The 12,946-nt window shown below is 41.4% G+C and overlaps 1 protein-coding gene across 1 annotated transcript; it reads left to right on the plus strand.

The window, feature by feature from the left end:
- Positions 1–1,284: 1,284 nt before the first annotated feature.
- On the plus strand, positions 1,285–11,683 carry si:dkey-98f17.5 (uncharacterized protein LOC569123 homolog). Its single transcript, XM_044025195.1, has 13 exons — positions 1,285–1,449; positions 2,218–2,329; positions 2,861–2,954; positions 4,176–4,230; positions 7,782–7,922; positions 8,017–8,177; positions 8,252–8,350; positions 9,101–9,246; positions 10,315–10,486; positions 10,618–10,730; positions 11,005–11,092; positions 11,231–11,290; positions 11,371–11,683. The coding sequence occupies exons 1-12, from the start codon at positions 1,338–1,340 to the stop codon at positions 11,282–11,284; spliced, it is 1,347 nt and encodes a 448-aa protein (XP_043881130.1). The 5' UTR covers positions 1,285–1,337; the 3' UTR covers positions 11,285–11,290; positions 11,371–11,683.
- Positions 11,684–12,946: the final 1,263 nt, after the last annotated feature.

Genomic DNA, 12,946 nt, shown 5'->3' on the forward strand with positions numbered 1-12,946 from the left:
CAGTTGCACATTCATATCTACTAGAGTACTGGAAATTTTTACTGTACAGTTTTAGAGACATTTCTAAAAAAATATTAGTCTCACATGAGGACTAAATGAACAAATTCTCAACTTTGAGATGCAATAAAAGCTACATTTTCCTGTAAGTTCTAGACCAGACTGATGACTATGACTACTATCCATCATCTACCTCTTTATCCTCCACGCATACTGTAAACCAGAAATTATACTATACAGTTTTACAGAAATATCTACTTTTAGTTAAATGTCGTATTACATAAGCATTTATTTTTATTTAAAGTCCAATGTGGAACATTTACTTGACATTTGTCTGTACTGTAAAAATGTCTGATTTCATTATTTTTCCCATTCAAAGATGTTATTTCAAACGTGCACGCGGTGCGCTCGGGGTTTTATTTTGAAACCTAATGCCGACACAACTCAGCTTTATTAACAGGTTAACAGGATTTTGTTTTTTACCGTAAAAGCCTGTGTAAACAGGGCGTTAAAATAGTAGATCGTTTGACCACGGAGAAACGACTAACCACACTTTTCTTTTGACGTTGAGCTTCTGCACTTTAGATCTGTTAATGTCAATCACATTAACAGTTCTAAAGTGCAACCATGTCAATTTGACATGGTTGTCCTGCTGCAACGAACCGAGCTCCGTTTCAAAACAGCGGCTGATAGCAATGTTCACTTTTATTTACACTTCTTCAGACAGCTAACGTTAGCACCGTTCAGCATTATCCGGCAGTTGAGACGTTCCGTGTGCGCTTGGTCCTTCCCTCTGGTCCATGTATTTTAAACATTCTAGAGACCTTCCACATATTTCCACAAAACGGGAACGACATCACTCACCGTTCACGCTAAACTCCACTAGGACTACAAGAATGAATTGACCCCTGTCTCTATCGTCTCTATCACTTCCGGGTGACAACATTTGTTACGTTCCCCTTTCGTAAGGACATTTGTTTCGGGATTCGTAAATTTTATCGCACCGCTTTTGAATTTTGTAAATTTGTTTGTGAAATGTTTTTTGTATTTTGTCCTGAAATATTTTTTTTTTACAGGCTTTGTAAAAGTATTTAACATTTAGTAATATTATTTTGTACTTACTGGCCACCGCATTCGAGGACAGATTTTCGATTCCCCCAAAAAGACAAATATAACACACATTATTATTATTCAATATTATTTCTGATGCTTTTGCGCGGCCCGGGTGTCCCGTCCCTCTTTGACCGCACGAGGGCGCTTAATCCGCACAGGAGATTGTTGGTGCAACCGTGAAATTGTTCCCTCTGGCAGTTTGAGAGGTGGTGGCTGGGTTCACAATAATGTCGTCCAGAAAGCCACGGTCCGTGGCAAACCCACTGGAGTCAGCGATCACCACTCCCAGTGAGAGGATCCTGAAGGAATGTCACGGCTTATATATCGACAACGAAAACGGTAAGTAATCAATAACCTGCGATTGTTTGTGTGTTTACACGAGTTAGTGCTGAGTTCAGAGTCTGAAGAAGGGGAAACACACCTGGTTGTATTATGTAACTTTGACTGTTTAATGGGACTCGGGCTGAAATTGTGAAGTGTAGCAGGAGGTGCAGCAGCAGGAGGTGAAGGGGGTGCAGCTGTCGGTCACTGTCAAACAAGTGTCATTGAGTTCGGTCGCCGTGTCTCGCGGACAGCGCCTCCATGTGACGGAGAGTACACCCACTGATCTGTCAGATTCATGGATGGATCATCACTCGATTAGTATAATACTGATAGCACAACATTTGAACATAATCGATTATTATTTGAGTGAAATAAAAAATCGGATTTATAAAGCTTTTTAAATGTGAATATTTTCTGTTTCCTTTGCTCCATATATCAAGTAAATCATTAAAACTGACTAAAACTAAAACGTGTGGACAAAACAAGGGCACAGGGCCGCTGCTAATCTTTTGGAGGTCCTAAGCATAATTTGTCAGTCGTAATTTGGTTTGTGGACAAAACAAGAACTTGATTAAGGTAAACATTTTCCCTTAGATCAGTCTGGCATTTTTCATTTTCTCATGCAGCTGACTGACTCTCACTCAAAGATGCTTAAGGTTACAAGAACAAGAAATACATCATCCATATTTCCCCTCTTTTTTAATTATTTATTACATTTTATGATCAGTACAGTCATGCTAATTGAAATGGCTTCTGTGTGTCTGTGTGTGTGTATACTTTCAGGCCTGGTAAAAATCGCCAGCAGCCTTGGGCTCCGTCTCTTGCCTCCCAGAAAGAAAATCATTGTGATGATAATGGGAAACCACTCTGCAGGGAAGAGCTCCTTCATTAATTGGTAAGAAAAAAATATATTTTTTAATATTTTTATTTTTTAATTTGCTCTCTGACCCTCACATTTTACACCCCATGTTTTTTTTTGGCAACAGAATTGTGATCTTAACAAGTTTAACTGAGTGACAGGTTTGTCTTTTGATGAACACATCATGCTAAATAAAGCTACAGAAAGTAAAAGGTGATGCAATATTTTAATTAAACTTTCTTTTTGTTTATCATTTTTTTTGCTGAGCCATTTATGGCAAACAAATTGAATACAACATTGACCACTCGATGTGGGATTCTGTCAGAAAATCCCAGTATTTTGTGTGAATAGTTGTGAAAAGGTCTGTTTAAAATGACATTTAATCCTAATTCAGAAATGTAATAATTTCCAAAGCTGTTATGAAAGTTGGTTTAGTCGCTAACATTTGTATTGTTGCATTCTTTTGTTTGGAAATAATCAGGATTCTTCCTTAGAGGAATTTTGAGTTTTCCACTTTTAAATGAATTATTAAAGCTAAAAAAACAACAGATTTTTCTGACATTTCAGGTATGTTGAAGAGCACATACAGAAAACAGGCGTCGCCATTGAAACGCAGGGGTTTACATTCATCACAAGCGGTCGCAAAAGAGAATCATTGACGGTAAGTTCTTTACGATTAGTGCTTTAATTGCATATTATGCCATTTCTTCCTCTAGGGGGCTCCCTTTCTCTGTCAAAACAATAACAGAGATGTAGCATGGGATCATGAGCTTCAGCTCACCTCCTGACAAAGTGACTGATCCTCTCACTGTTTTGCCAGAACTTACTTTATATTCCAATTTTTTTAAGCATCCCTCTAACTCTTGCTCTATTTTTTACCACACTACAGCTGTGACTCTCTTTTGAACAGCTTATCAATGTCTTTATCTGTAGCATGTGTCACACACACAAGACGCCCTGTACTAAAAAGTAAAAGCGCTCTTTCTGTTCCTTGTTTACAATAATGTATTTTCAACCACTCTTTTATTGTGAAATGTTTGCAGGACAATTTTATGGAGTGCAGAGGAGCATGTAGGGCTTTTACAAGCGTATTAATGATGGTGGTTTCCAAAGGCAAACCTTATGTAAAATATTGAAGTGAAGCTGCAACTAAAGATAAATAGATTATTTTATCTGGTAGTTCCATAAAATGTCCGAAATCTGTGAAAAATGTTGATCAGTGTTTTCCCAAACCTGGAAATTATGTTTTTTTCCCAGTTTTAAAGAAACCAAAGCAAAGAAACCAGAAAATATTCACCTTTTAAAAAGTTGAAAAAAATCAGAAACCTTTACAATAAATATATAATTGAATAATTGCTGCAGCCCTACATGTGTATGTCTTTAATTTATTACGATCACAGTAATTAAAAGGTAGAGGATGGCTGCGTGTTTGTGGACGACGAGGGAGTCGAGTTGAATTAGTGACACGAGTAAGAGGAGCAAATGCTGCAGCCAGTCATAAAGGTGGATGTGGTGATAGCATCAGCAGGGTGTTTTCTTATTTTGTATGCTGCTACACACACACACACACACACACACACAGACAGAGGTATCTTTGGAGCTAATAAAAAGGCTCGAGAGAGAGACCTTGTCTCTCGTTTGCTCCCTCTACTTCTCTGTTCATATCCTGCTGTGGTGAAGAGGATGAAGATAAATAATGTATTTGCTGTGCAGGACTGCAGCGTGGAAGGATTATCTCCTGTGTTCAGTAGAAGATCAAAGTAGGTGTCTTGAGCCGCAGAATGAGACTGAGTGTAGATAACTAAAAGGAGGGAGGCTGGAAACTGCAGATGAGTATTTATTTTCCTCTCATTGTCCTTGTTTTATTTTTTTTCTATGGCAGGGGAACGCGACGCTTCATCTCTACCCACACTTTCGCCCCCTTCTGGAGTTCAAAGGTAACACTTTCTTTTTTAGTCCCGTTTGAGCCTCAGAAACTCACAGTGGGTTCCTGCAAAGTGCAGCCCTTGTCGTATTTTACATGCAGTGCGATTTCTGCTCAGAGAAAATCAAGGTCTCTCCACTGTGCTTATCTTCTACTCCCATGGTTCTCAAAGTGTGGTACGTATACCTCCAGTGGCACGCGAGCTTCCTCTGGAGGAAAATCAGAAATACGTGAAATCTAATATCACTATACCAGTGTGTGAAGTATATGTGAAAAGTCTGTAGCTGGCTTTGTTTGACCTATTTACACCACTGTATTTGAACAGTGGTAATAATGGTACTGGTCTATTCCATTTTCATTGTCCTATATTAATCGTTATGTGTAGACCTGATGTTTGCCTCTGCCATCTGTCTGTACTGCTACTACTAAGGACTTGATAATGAAGCGTTTATGGTTCTATTCTGTGCAAACACTGATAAGTGTTGCGGCCGTAAAACTGGAGTTACTGCGACGTGCAACCGCTCAACGGGTCAGGGGGTCCCCGCCGTGATAGAATGTCGTGAATGAGTGTACGAAAGTGTGTGTGTTCTTGGATTTGTTGCTTTGTGAGGAGTGAGGACATTTTAACTAGTCCTTACTTCTTTAAAGGGCTTTTTGGGAATTTAGTCCTGGTTTTAGGGTTAGGCATTTAGTTGTGATGGTGGAACGGACGCTAGGGAATGGAATTATGTCGATGAGGGTCCTCAAGGCAAAAAGGCAAATATTCACATGTGACCAATTATCACTCCAGACAGAAAGCCGTGCTACATTCTACAGTGGAGCTACATGAATAAGCTGCTCACGATTAATTGATTAATTAATGATCAGATATACCAAGATTGGCTCTGATCTGATAGCAGCACGGTGGTCAGTAGTGGTTAGCACTGTTTCCTCACAGCTGGAATGAGCGGGGGTTCGAGCACCTGCAGAGTTTGCCTGCTCTCCCAGTGTTTTCCTCGAGGCTCTCCGGAACATGTATGAATTTTAGACACGTTCAGTCACAGTGTCGGCTCTCATCAACCCTCCATCTGCCCTCACAATGTCGGCCGTATAATGACAATAAAGATCCTTTCCCTTTTTCATACGTGAGATCGTGATTGGGAATAGACACGCACATCCCCACCTTTGCGGCGTCTTTTTCCCTCCCTTTGAAACTCCATTTTTCTATTTTTCTACGAGTAAATCACATGTTTCTGTCGTCTCTTTTCCTCTATCACTGCATTTGCTGAAGACGTTAAAGCATTAAAGGGGTCAGAGGGTTCAGATTTGCTGCAACAGCAGGGAGATGCAGCATTAGTCCGGCAGAACTACAGGAGATGAGTGAATCAATTACCAGGGATGGTCCACGTGCAACCAGGGCTGCAACTAATGAGTATTTCCAAATACGAATCATAATTTCCTGATGAATTGATTCGTTTGGTCCCATAAAATGTCAGAAAATGATGATGTTCTCTAAGGTCTTCACTAAAAATGTTTCAGTGTGAATGATTTCTTTGTTACATGGAGCAAAGAAACACTCAAACCGATTAGTCGATCAGAATAGTAATCCAGTAACCATTGCAGCCCCAACTGGATCAACTCAAACTACAGTGTTCGTGTTCGTGTTCGTGTCGTTATCACAGGTAGTGACAATGATCTGAGTTCGTGTTTAGTTGCTTCACCTTGATGACTCAACACTGAGTCAGAGCCTTTGACGTATCAGGTTTCCTTGATAAATCAGACCAGACTCCTGTTTTCCCCTCTCATTGGGTTTGTGCCATTTGTTGCTGAGCTGTGTGAGTGGAGATTATTCTCCCTCTCTTTCTCTCTCTTTCTTTCTCTTTCTCACAAAGAGTAATTTGATTTATTCAGTGGCTTGTTGTTGCTCTGTTGTGCGTCAGTGATGGTCTGGATCCTCTGGATGTTGAGGTGGTCTTGCAGAAAGTCTGGGTGTTGCCTGCTGGCTGTGTGGGATCATCAGTGTGAAGGGAGGAGGAGGAGACAGAAAAGGAGGAAGAGGAGGAGGGGGGGGGCAGTAATGTATGTGTGTAGTTTGACAGTGAGCGTATAGAGAGCGAGGGTTCACTGGGTGCGGACCAGAGCGCTCACAGTATGGCGTGTGAGTCACACGCCCAACCATCGACAGCAGTGCAGTGGAGTCAGGAGGAGCTGCTGAGAAATGTCACAGCCGCGAGAGACGTCGCAGCCACAGCTGCACTCTGCAGGCCCGAGCCTCGCAACACCATCAGTCTCCTGCTGAAATACAAGCAATCTTCTTCTTATTTCAACTTCATCGTCGCCTCTGGGGGAAAAAAAAAACAAAAAAAGAAAAACACCATGTCAGACATTTCTGTACCTGACACAGCGACTGAGGATGACTCATCAGAAAAAGCACCATGCATTCTGATGTGGGAGCAGCTGCTTGGAAATACTTCTTAATGCTGTTTTGAGTCTTGCGTACAGGATGTTTAACTGTATTGTGTTTTTTTTCTTCTTCTTGTCAACGTGTTTGAGAGTTTAGACTACAATGTGCTCTTTCCTATTCCAACAAGTTAGTTTTAACTTTTGCTGAGGGAGTGTTTGCCCTTTTCCTTGTTTGCACGGTATCTCAGTTACAGTCACTGGAGAGATTTAGACGACTTAGTTTGATCAAAGCGGATGACAATATCTGTGTGCTGTTGCAGTGGGCTTTCCAAACTCAGCAGATTTGTAGAGATGCAACATGAAGCGACTCAGAGACGTCTGCACAGATGCGATGATTTATTATTATTACTTAAACGTGGCGCGTGTTCACGGACGGTGTCGCTCGCCTGGGGATGGGAGGACGCACTTTCAGGACCTGTGGTTAGAGGCAGATGTATCGATAATGTGGCCACGCTGGTGTCAGGGAAACATAAGCGAATACTAATGTGCCACAGCAGCAGCAGTGGCACGGCTCACTCACTGCAGCACAAGGATGTGATTTGTGCTGGGCTGTTAACACCTGCCTCTTCCTATGAAACAGCCTCAGTGTCATCACAGGCCCGTGTGGGTGGGGTTTCTTTAGTCAATAGTGGGGGTCTTTTCCTCAACAGTGATGCTGTTCTTGGTGCACATTTTTATTTATTTATTTATTTATTTTTTCTTTCGGTGGGGTTGTAAAGGTCGGGGCTCGTGTGCGGGTGGAGCGTCGCAAAGCTCTCGGTGCGTTGCCTCACAGTCGTTCTTCACTGGCTAGCTTTATGTCCCACGCCCCGCACTAAAGCTGCCAGTTGAAGAGCTGTTGTGTGTAACCATGACAACGGACCTACGTATCACAATGGGTTTGATGTGATAAAATGGAAGTTGTGAGGGTGTGGCCACGTTCACAGACGACGTGTACATCTTAATTAGGAGCGCATTTGCAGTTTGCTCACAAATTCCTTCAAAGCCGAAAGCACAAAAAGTTGAAGTCTTGATCCTTCATGTCAGTGCGGCTCCCTCGGGTCCCCGAGTATTGACCGTACTGCGGCTTCCTGAATCACTTGTAATAATGAAGTATGCTCAGCCGTGGTCTGTATGTTCCAGGTGTGACGGACTACCTGTCTGCTGAAATCTCCACCTCCAAGCAGAAGAAGTTCAACCTGGTGACCTTCGTGGATACTCCAGGTCTGGTCGACGGGGACATGATCTATCCTTTCGACGTCAACTGCGCCATCACCTGGTTGGGTACGTCTCAGCATTCTGTCGCTCCGACGCGGACGGACGAAGCCTTAAAGCCGCGTGTTTTCTCCAATGATCTGGTTTTTGATTTTCTGTGCAGGAGAACAGGCCGACTTGATATTCGTGTTCTTCGACCCGATGGGCCAGGCGCTGTGCAAACGCACGCTCAACATCGTGGAGAGGCTGAGCGAGAAGTGTGGCGACAAGCTGATGTTCTACCTCAGCAAAGCAGACGAAGCTGGGAAGGAAACGGACAGACAGGTGACTTCATATTTTATGTTTTCGTCCTCGTGGTAGTTTAAACTGGCAACTGAGCATTTTTTTTCTTTTGCCAGAGGGTGATGATGCAGATAGTCCAGGAGCTGTGTCGCCGCCCAGGTCTCAACAAATGTGGTTTTGAGATGCCGACAATTTACATCCCTAACCCACAGAAGGTGAATAAACTATATTTGTGTACCGGTTGTTCTACAGCAGATAATCAATATAAAATTGCAGCATTTCCTCTTGAAATGTTCTTGCGTTTACATATTTGAGAACGGTCTAATACTTTGATAAATATGCAGTGTTTTACCACCTTAATTTAGAAGGTATACCTGGCATTTTTAAACCCAAGGGAAGTTGCTCAAAGAAAAAAAGGAGATTAACACCATTCCCTTTGCCACTGGTTGTTCTACTGGTAGATTTTTGGACGGGCAGGGATGAGGTTTAAGTGTTTTCCTCAGGTGTTGGGGCTTGGATTTAAGGCTCTCGATGACCTTAGAGAGGCTGAACAGCCATTGATTATCCTACAATGTAAATTCTCCACCTCAGGTTTCTCGGTGGCTCTCGAAACAAGATGATTAATATTTCAGTGTGATGATGGACAGAGTTATCCAATCTTGGGGTTATAAACCATGGCCTTTGATCAACCTTGTCTGACAGCAGCAGCTCTATACCTGAGTTATTGCTGCGCCATCTTGTGATCTACAGCCACAAAGCTCTACTACACGTTAGATTTATTCGTCCCTCCTGGCTTCCATTTTCTTTTCGCTGAACAAGTGCATCTTCCCTTTCCGACTAAGTGCACGTGGCCGTCAATCGGAATCCCCTCAGGATTGGTTGTGGAAGTTTCCAGATTTTCGCCCACCCTTTTTCAAGATGCACTGGAAATCAATGCACTCCTGATGAGCCTCTGTCTTGTTTAGCCGAGCAGATGCGTGAACCAGATTGATGGGGTTTGTCAGACCATCGAGAAAACCATCAACCAGGCTGTTCAGAAGACGCTGGACCAGCTGGAGAAAGACTGCGACCTGATTTGTTCCACCATCCACGGCAGACTGGAGCAGGACAGGTTTGACCTCTCAACCCGACACAACAAATTATTCTTTATTATATAATTCTTTATTTATTATTAGAGTTTACCTGCATGTACAATGAACACAATACCCATATTCTGAGTATGGAAGAGTTTACCAGCATTAATACACGTTAGTAAATGTAGGACTGGATTTGAATGCTGTGAACCACTTAATTTGAATAATAGCTTTTAAAATTTGAATTTGCAAAACATCAATTCACTACACAGTACAAACACTTTGCTACTGTACAAAATTCATGAATCTGTACTTTACTTTACAACTTTCACTCCACTACATTTCCTCTGACTATCTTTGTTACTCGTTACTACCAAATAAAATCAGAAGAAGAAAAAAAAGCGCTGGTAATAGTCTGTGTTTATACAGAGCTTATCAAGTCTTTTTTCTACAATTTTCACCCATTCACACGCTGCAACATGGGGTTAAGTGTCTTGCTCAAGGACACATACAGACTAGCAGAGCCAGGAATTGAACCCACGACCTTCCAGTTAAAAGACAACTCGCCCTACCACCGAGCCACCATGGCTCAATCCTATTTTTATTTTAAATCAGAAAATGACATTTGATACTGAAGTACAGTAAATGTCATAAACTTTAAGACTTTTACTTTAAGTAATATGATCAAAAAGGGACTTCAACTTCTGACAAAGTCATTTTCTGGTAAAGATGTGTGTACAAGTATGCCTTTAAGGTACTTTATAGAAGACTGCAGTTGAGCTTCGTCTAACTTCTCTTAATTCAAATTCAATTCTTGTGCCACACATCGGAGTCCTGGTGGTAAAATCGAGCACAGATGGAAAGAACTCAGTCATATGAATAGAAAACACTGACTCACTCACTCATCTTCTACTGCTTTATCCTCCACACGAGGGTCACGGGGTGCGGGGGGTGCTGGTGACTCAGCTTGACGTAGGACGAAAGGCGGGGTCCAATGTACCATAAATCATAAAAAAAAGGAATATCATTTCACGTAAATATTGCACGCTGGACCTTTATGTAAATACTAAACGCAGATAGTGTGTGTGTGTGTGTGTGTGATGCAGGGCTGACGTGACTTACAGCAGAAGTGTCCGTCTCCACTCCTTCCTGTGTGGAGCTGTGGGCGTTTTCCTCCCCGTCCTCTTCATCCTCAGTTTCATCGTGAGCACTTTCTCTAAAGAGCAGCTGGGCGAGATGCTGGGTGAAGGTGCAGCGCTGACCTTCACCATCTTTACAGTAAGAGCGAGTGAAGCACGCGTACAAGATCAGAAGAGCACGACAGCTCTGTTATAAATGTTATTTCATGAAATGGTTCGACTTACTTGGTATTTGCTTCTCTGATGGTCTTCTCCATGTGTGTCCCACAGGGAGTGGTGCTATATTTTTGGGAATGGATACCAGAAGATGGACAAGTCGTGTTTGTTATAGTTTTTGGGGCGTTTTGCTACCTCCTGCTTCTCCTCGCTAAGCACTTTGCTGGGTAAGTGGTCGGACCTGATGCCAAAGACGCTACATGCTAGTGTGTTTTTAAAAAGGAACGAAGGCTTAGATACTAGGGATTCTGTGGTTCATAACTTTATATTTAAAGGGGTTTTCTTGTTTCAATCTCCAATGTTAAACCCCTTAAATTAATGGTTTAGAGAAATGTAAAATGTATATGTATTGGTTTAAAATTGATTAGATGCACATAAAACATATTTTTCAAAGAGAATAAATGATATTTTGTCATTTTAATCTTTGCTTCTTATTCCCAGCAAAAGGGTTAAGACTCTGTCAAAGAAGGAGAAGCGAGTGATGACAGACTACAGAGATTATATCCAGGATATTGTCAAAACCAAGAAGGTCAGAGGGTTATTGTAATTCATTACACGCACACACACTTTGTTTTTTTTCTATTGAAAGTGGTTGAAAAACTAAGTTAATTTTAAAAGGATTATTTTCTTCAGAATTTTGACTCGCATTGTTCATTTTGTTCCTCAGGGAAAATTGTACGAGTGGTACCTCCAGCAGTGTGCAGCAGAATATGACCTCTGACCCCAAGTAAGTTGTGCTCATTGCAGCATTGTTGGAATCAGTGAAACAAATAATCAGGGTTTTGTGTGTGTGTGTGTTATTCTCAGTCTGCAGGTGAAACGTCCGGTCCAGACAAGATCACTGCCACATTTACCGTCTCAACAAAAAAAAAGTGCCTCTGTCTTTGAGTTCAGGAGAAACTGTGATTGTAGCCGTTTATCAAAATGTGAATATGAAAGTTTTGTACGTAGAAATGATGGTGTTTACAAACGGAAACATTTTCTTCCAATCGCAGCTGTTTTTATCAACACATTTCTTTGACGTCATCGTTGACATGAAGTTTCACCGCACAGTCCTAAAGTCTGTCATGTTCAGATGCCAGAATATGTTTTTTGTTCTATACTGTTAAAGGTACAGTGTGTAAGATTTGGTGGGCCAACATGGTGGCCCCTATATAGCTGACTTGGCTCCTGATGTTAATATAAAACAAGAATGCTTACAATCCAGTGATCGTACTCTTAATAAAAGAGCATTTAATCTTCAGTTTCTGCCAAATGAAAAAGAATTCTACCTAAATTTTACACACTGGACCTTTACGTTAAAGCCTTTAAAGCTGCAGTGCATAACTTTTAGTGATTTTTGTTGTTATTCCGCTTCTGTTTGTTCTCTGTGAACAGAAACTTATTGTTATTATGATCATTATTTATATACTTCATCTGAAAACAGACTCTTGACGTGGAAAAAAAAGAATCGCTTCCTGCATGGGAATGTCGCCAGGCAATATGAGATTTAGACTAGGGATGGGAATCAGTACCTAGTCACTATGCACAGACTTGAAAACATGTAAAATGGAAAGTTGGAAAGTCATGTTGAGGGCTGTTTATTTCTTCTTTTTGGGAGAGCAATATTTGTGACACAGGTGGAGAATTATTTCCTTTAAATGACTCGGCACAAATGTGTTGTTAACAGCTTAACAATGAGGAGTACAGGTGTAAATGCCATACCACTTCAGGACGTGGTCGGACACAGTCAATTGAACACATTGAACAAAGTGTAAATGTGATGCTTCTCCGATGTGTTTCCAGTGCGTCTCCGCTCCACTACGTGAGCAGAAATACAGAAAAAAACGGCCCCTTTTGTCGCTTTTATTAACAACAGCCGACTTCTTCCCCTGCTTCAGAAAGCGAAGCGGAGTCCATACAATTGCGTGACTTGCAATCAGATCTTAATGTGGACACTGGAGAAGCATGTTAATACCAGGTGTAAATGCATGTGGTGAAGAACGATCTGATCACAGAAAACACATTCTACTGTCGGGTGTAAAGGAGGCGAGAGAGTCATGAGGAGCTGATAGACTTTTATCAGAATTGTGTCAACTCATTTGACAACAGTTTGAATGTAACAAGACATTTGTTTGTATTTAAACGTTACGCACTACAGCTTTAACAGCAACTGCAATAATCAGTACTGTGATAATGACTCCTGCAGTCAAACCTTGGGACTTAAAGCTGCAAAAATAAACAAAGGCCTGTGTTCAGACATCACTGTGAAGTCTGAGGCTTTGTTAACTAGCACTGAACCACGTCGCGTCATCTGAAGCCGTTTTATCGTGTTTTTAGAGAATATTTATTAGCCGTTTTTCAGGGATGTACCAAAACTGATATACCAGATGATGACTTTTTA

Source organism: Solea senegalensis, linkage group LG5 (assembly GCF_019176455.1).
Source record: "Solea senegalensis isolate Sse05_10M linkage group LG5, IFAPA_SoseM_1, whole genome shotgun sequence".
In the NCBI taxonomy this organism is placed as follows: Eukaryota; Metazoa; Chordata; class Actinopteri; order Pleuronectiformes; family Soleidae; genus Solea; species Solea senegalensis.

Excerpts from the sequence above, each read along its gene's own strand:
- si:dkey-98f17.5 (XM_044025195.1), top strand. The coding sequence starts at position 1,338 with ATGTCGTCCAGAAAGCCACGGTCCGTGGCAAACCCACTGGAGTCAGCG. Across the intron at positions 7,923-8,016 it reads CTGCGCCATCACCTGGTTGG|GAGAACAGGCCGACTTGATA; the intron begins GTACGTCTCAGC and ends TTTTCTGTGCAG. Across the intron at positions 9,247-10,314 it reads GGCAGACTGGAGCAGGACAG|GGCTGACGTGACTTACAGCA; the intron begins GTTTGACCTCTC and ends TGTGTGATGCAG.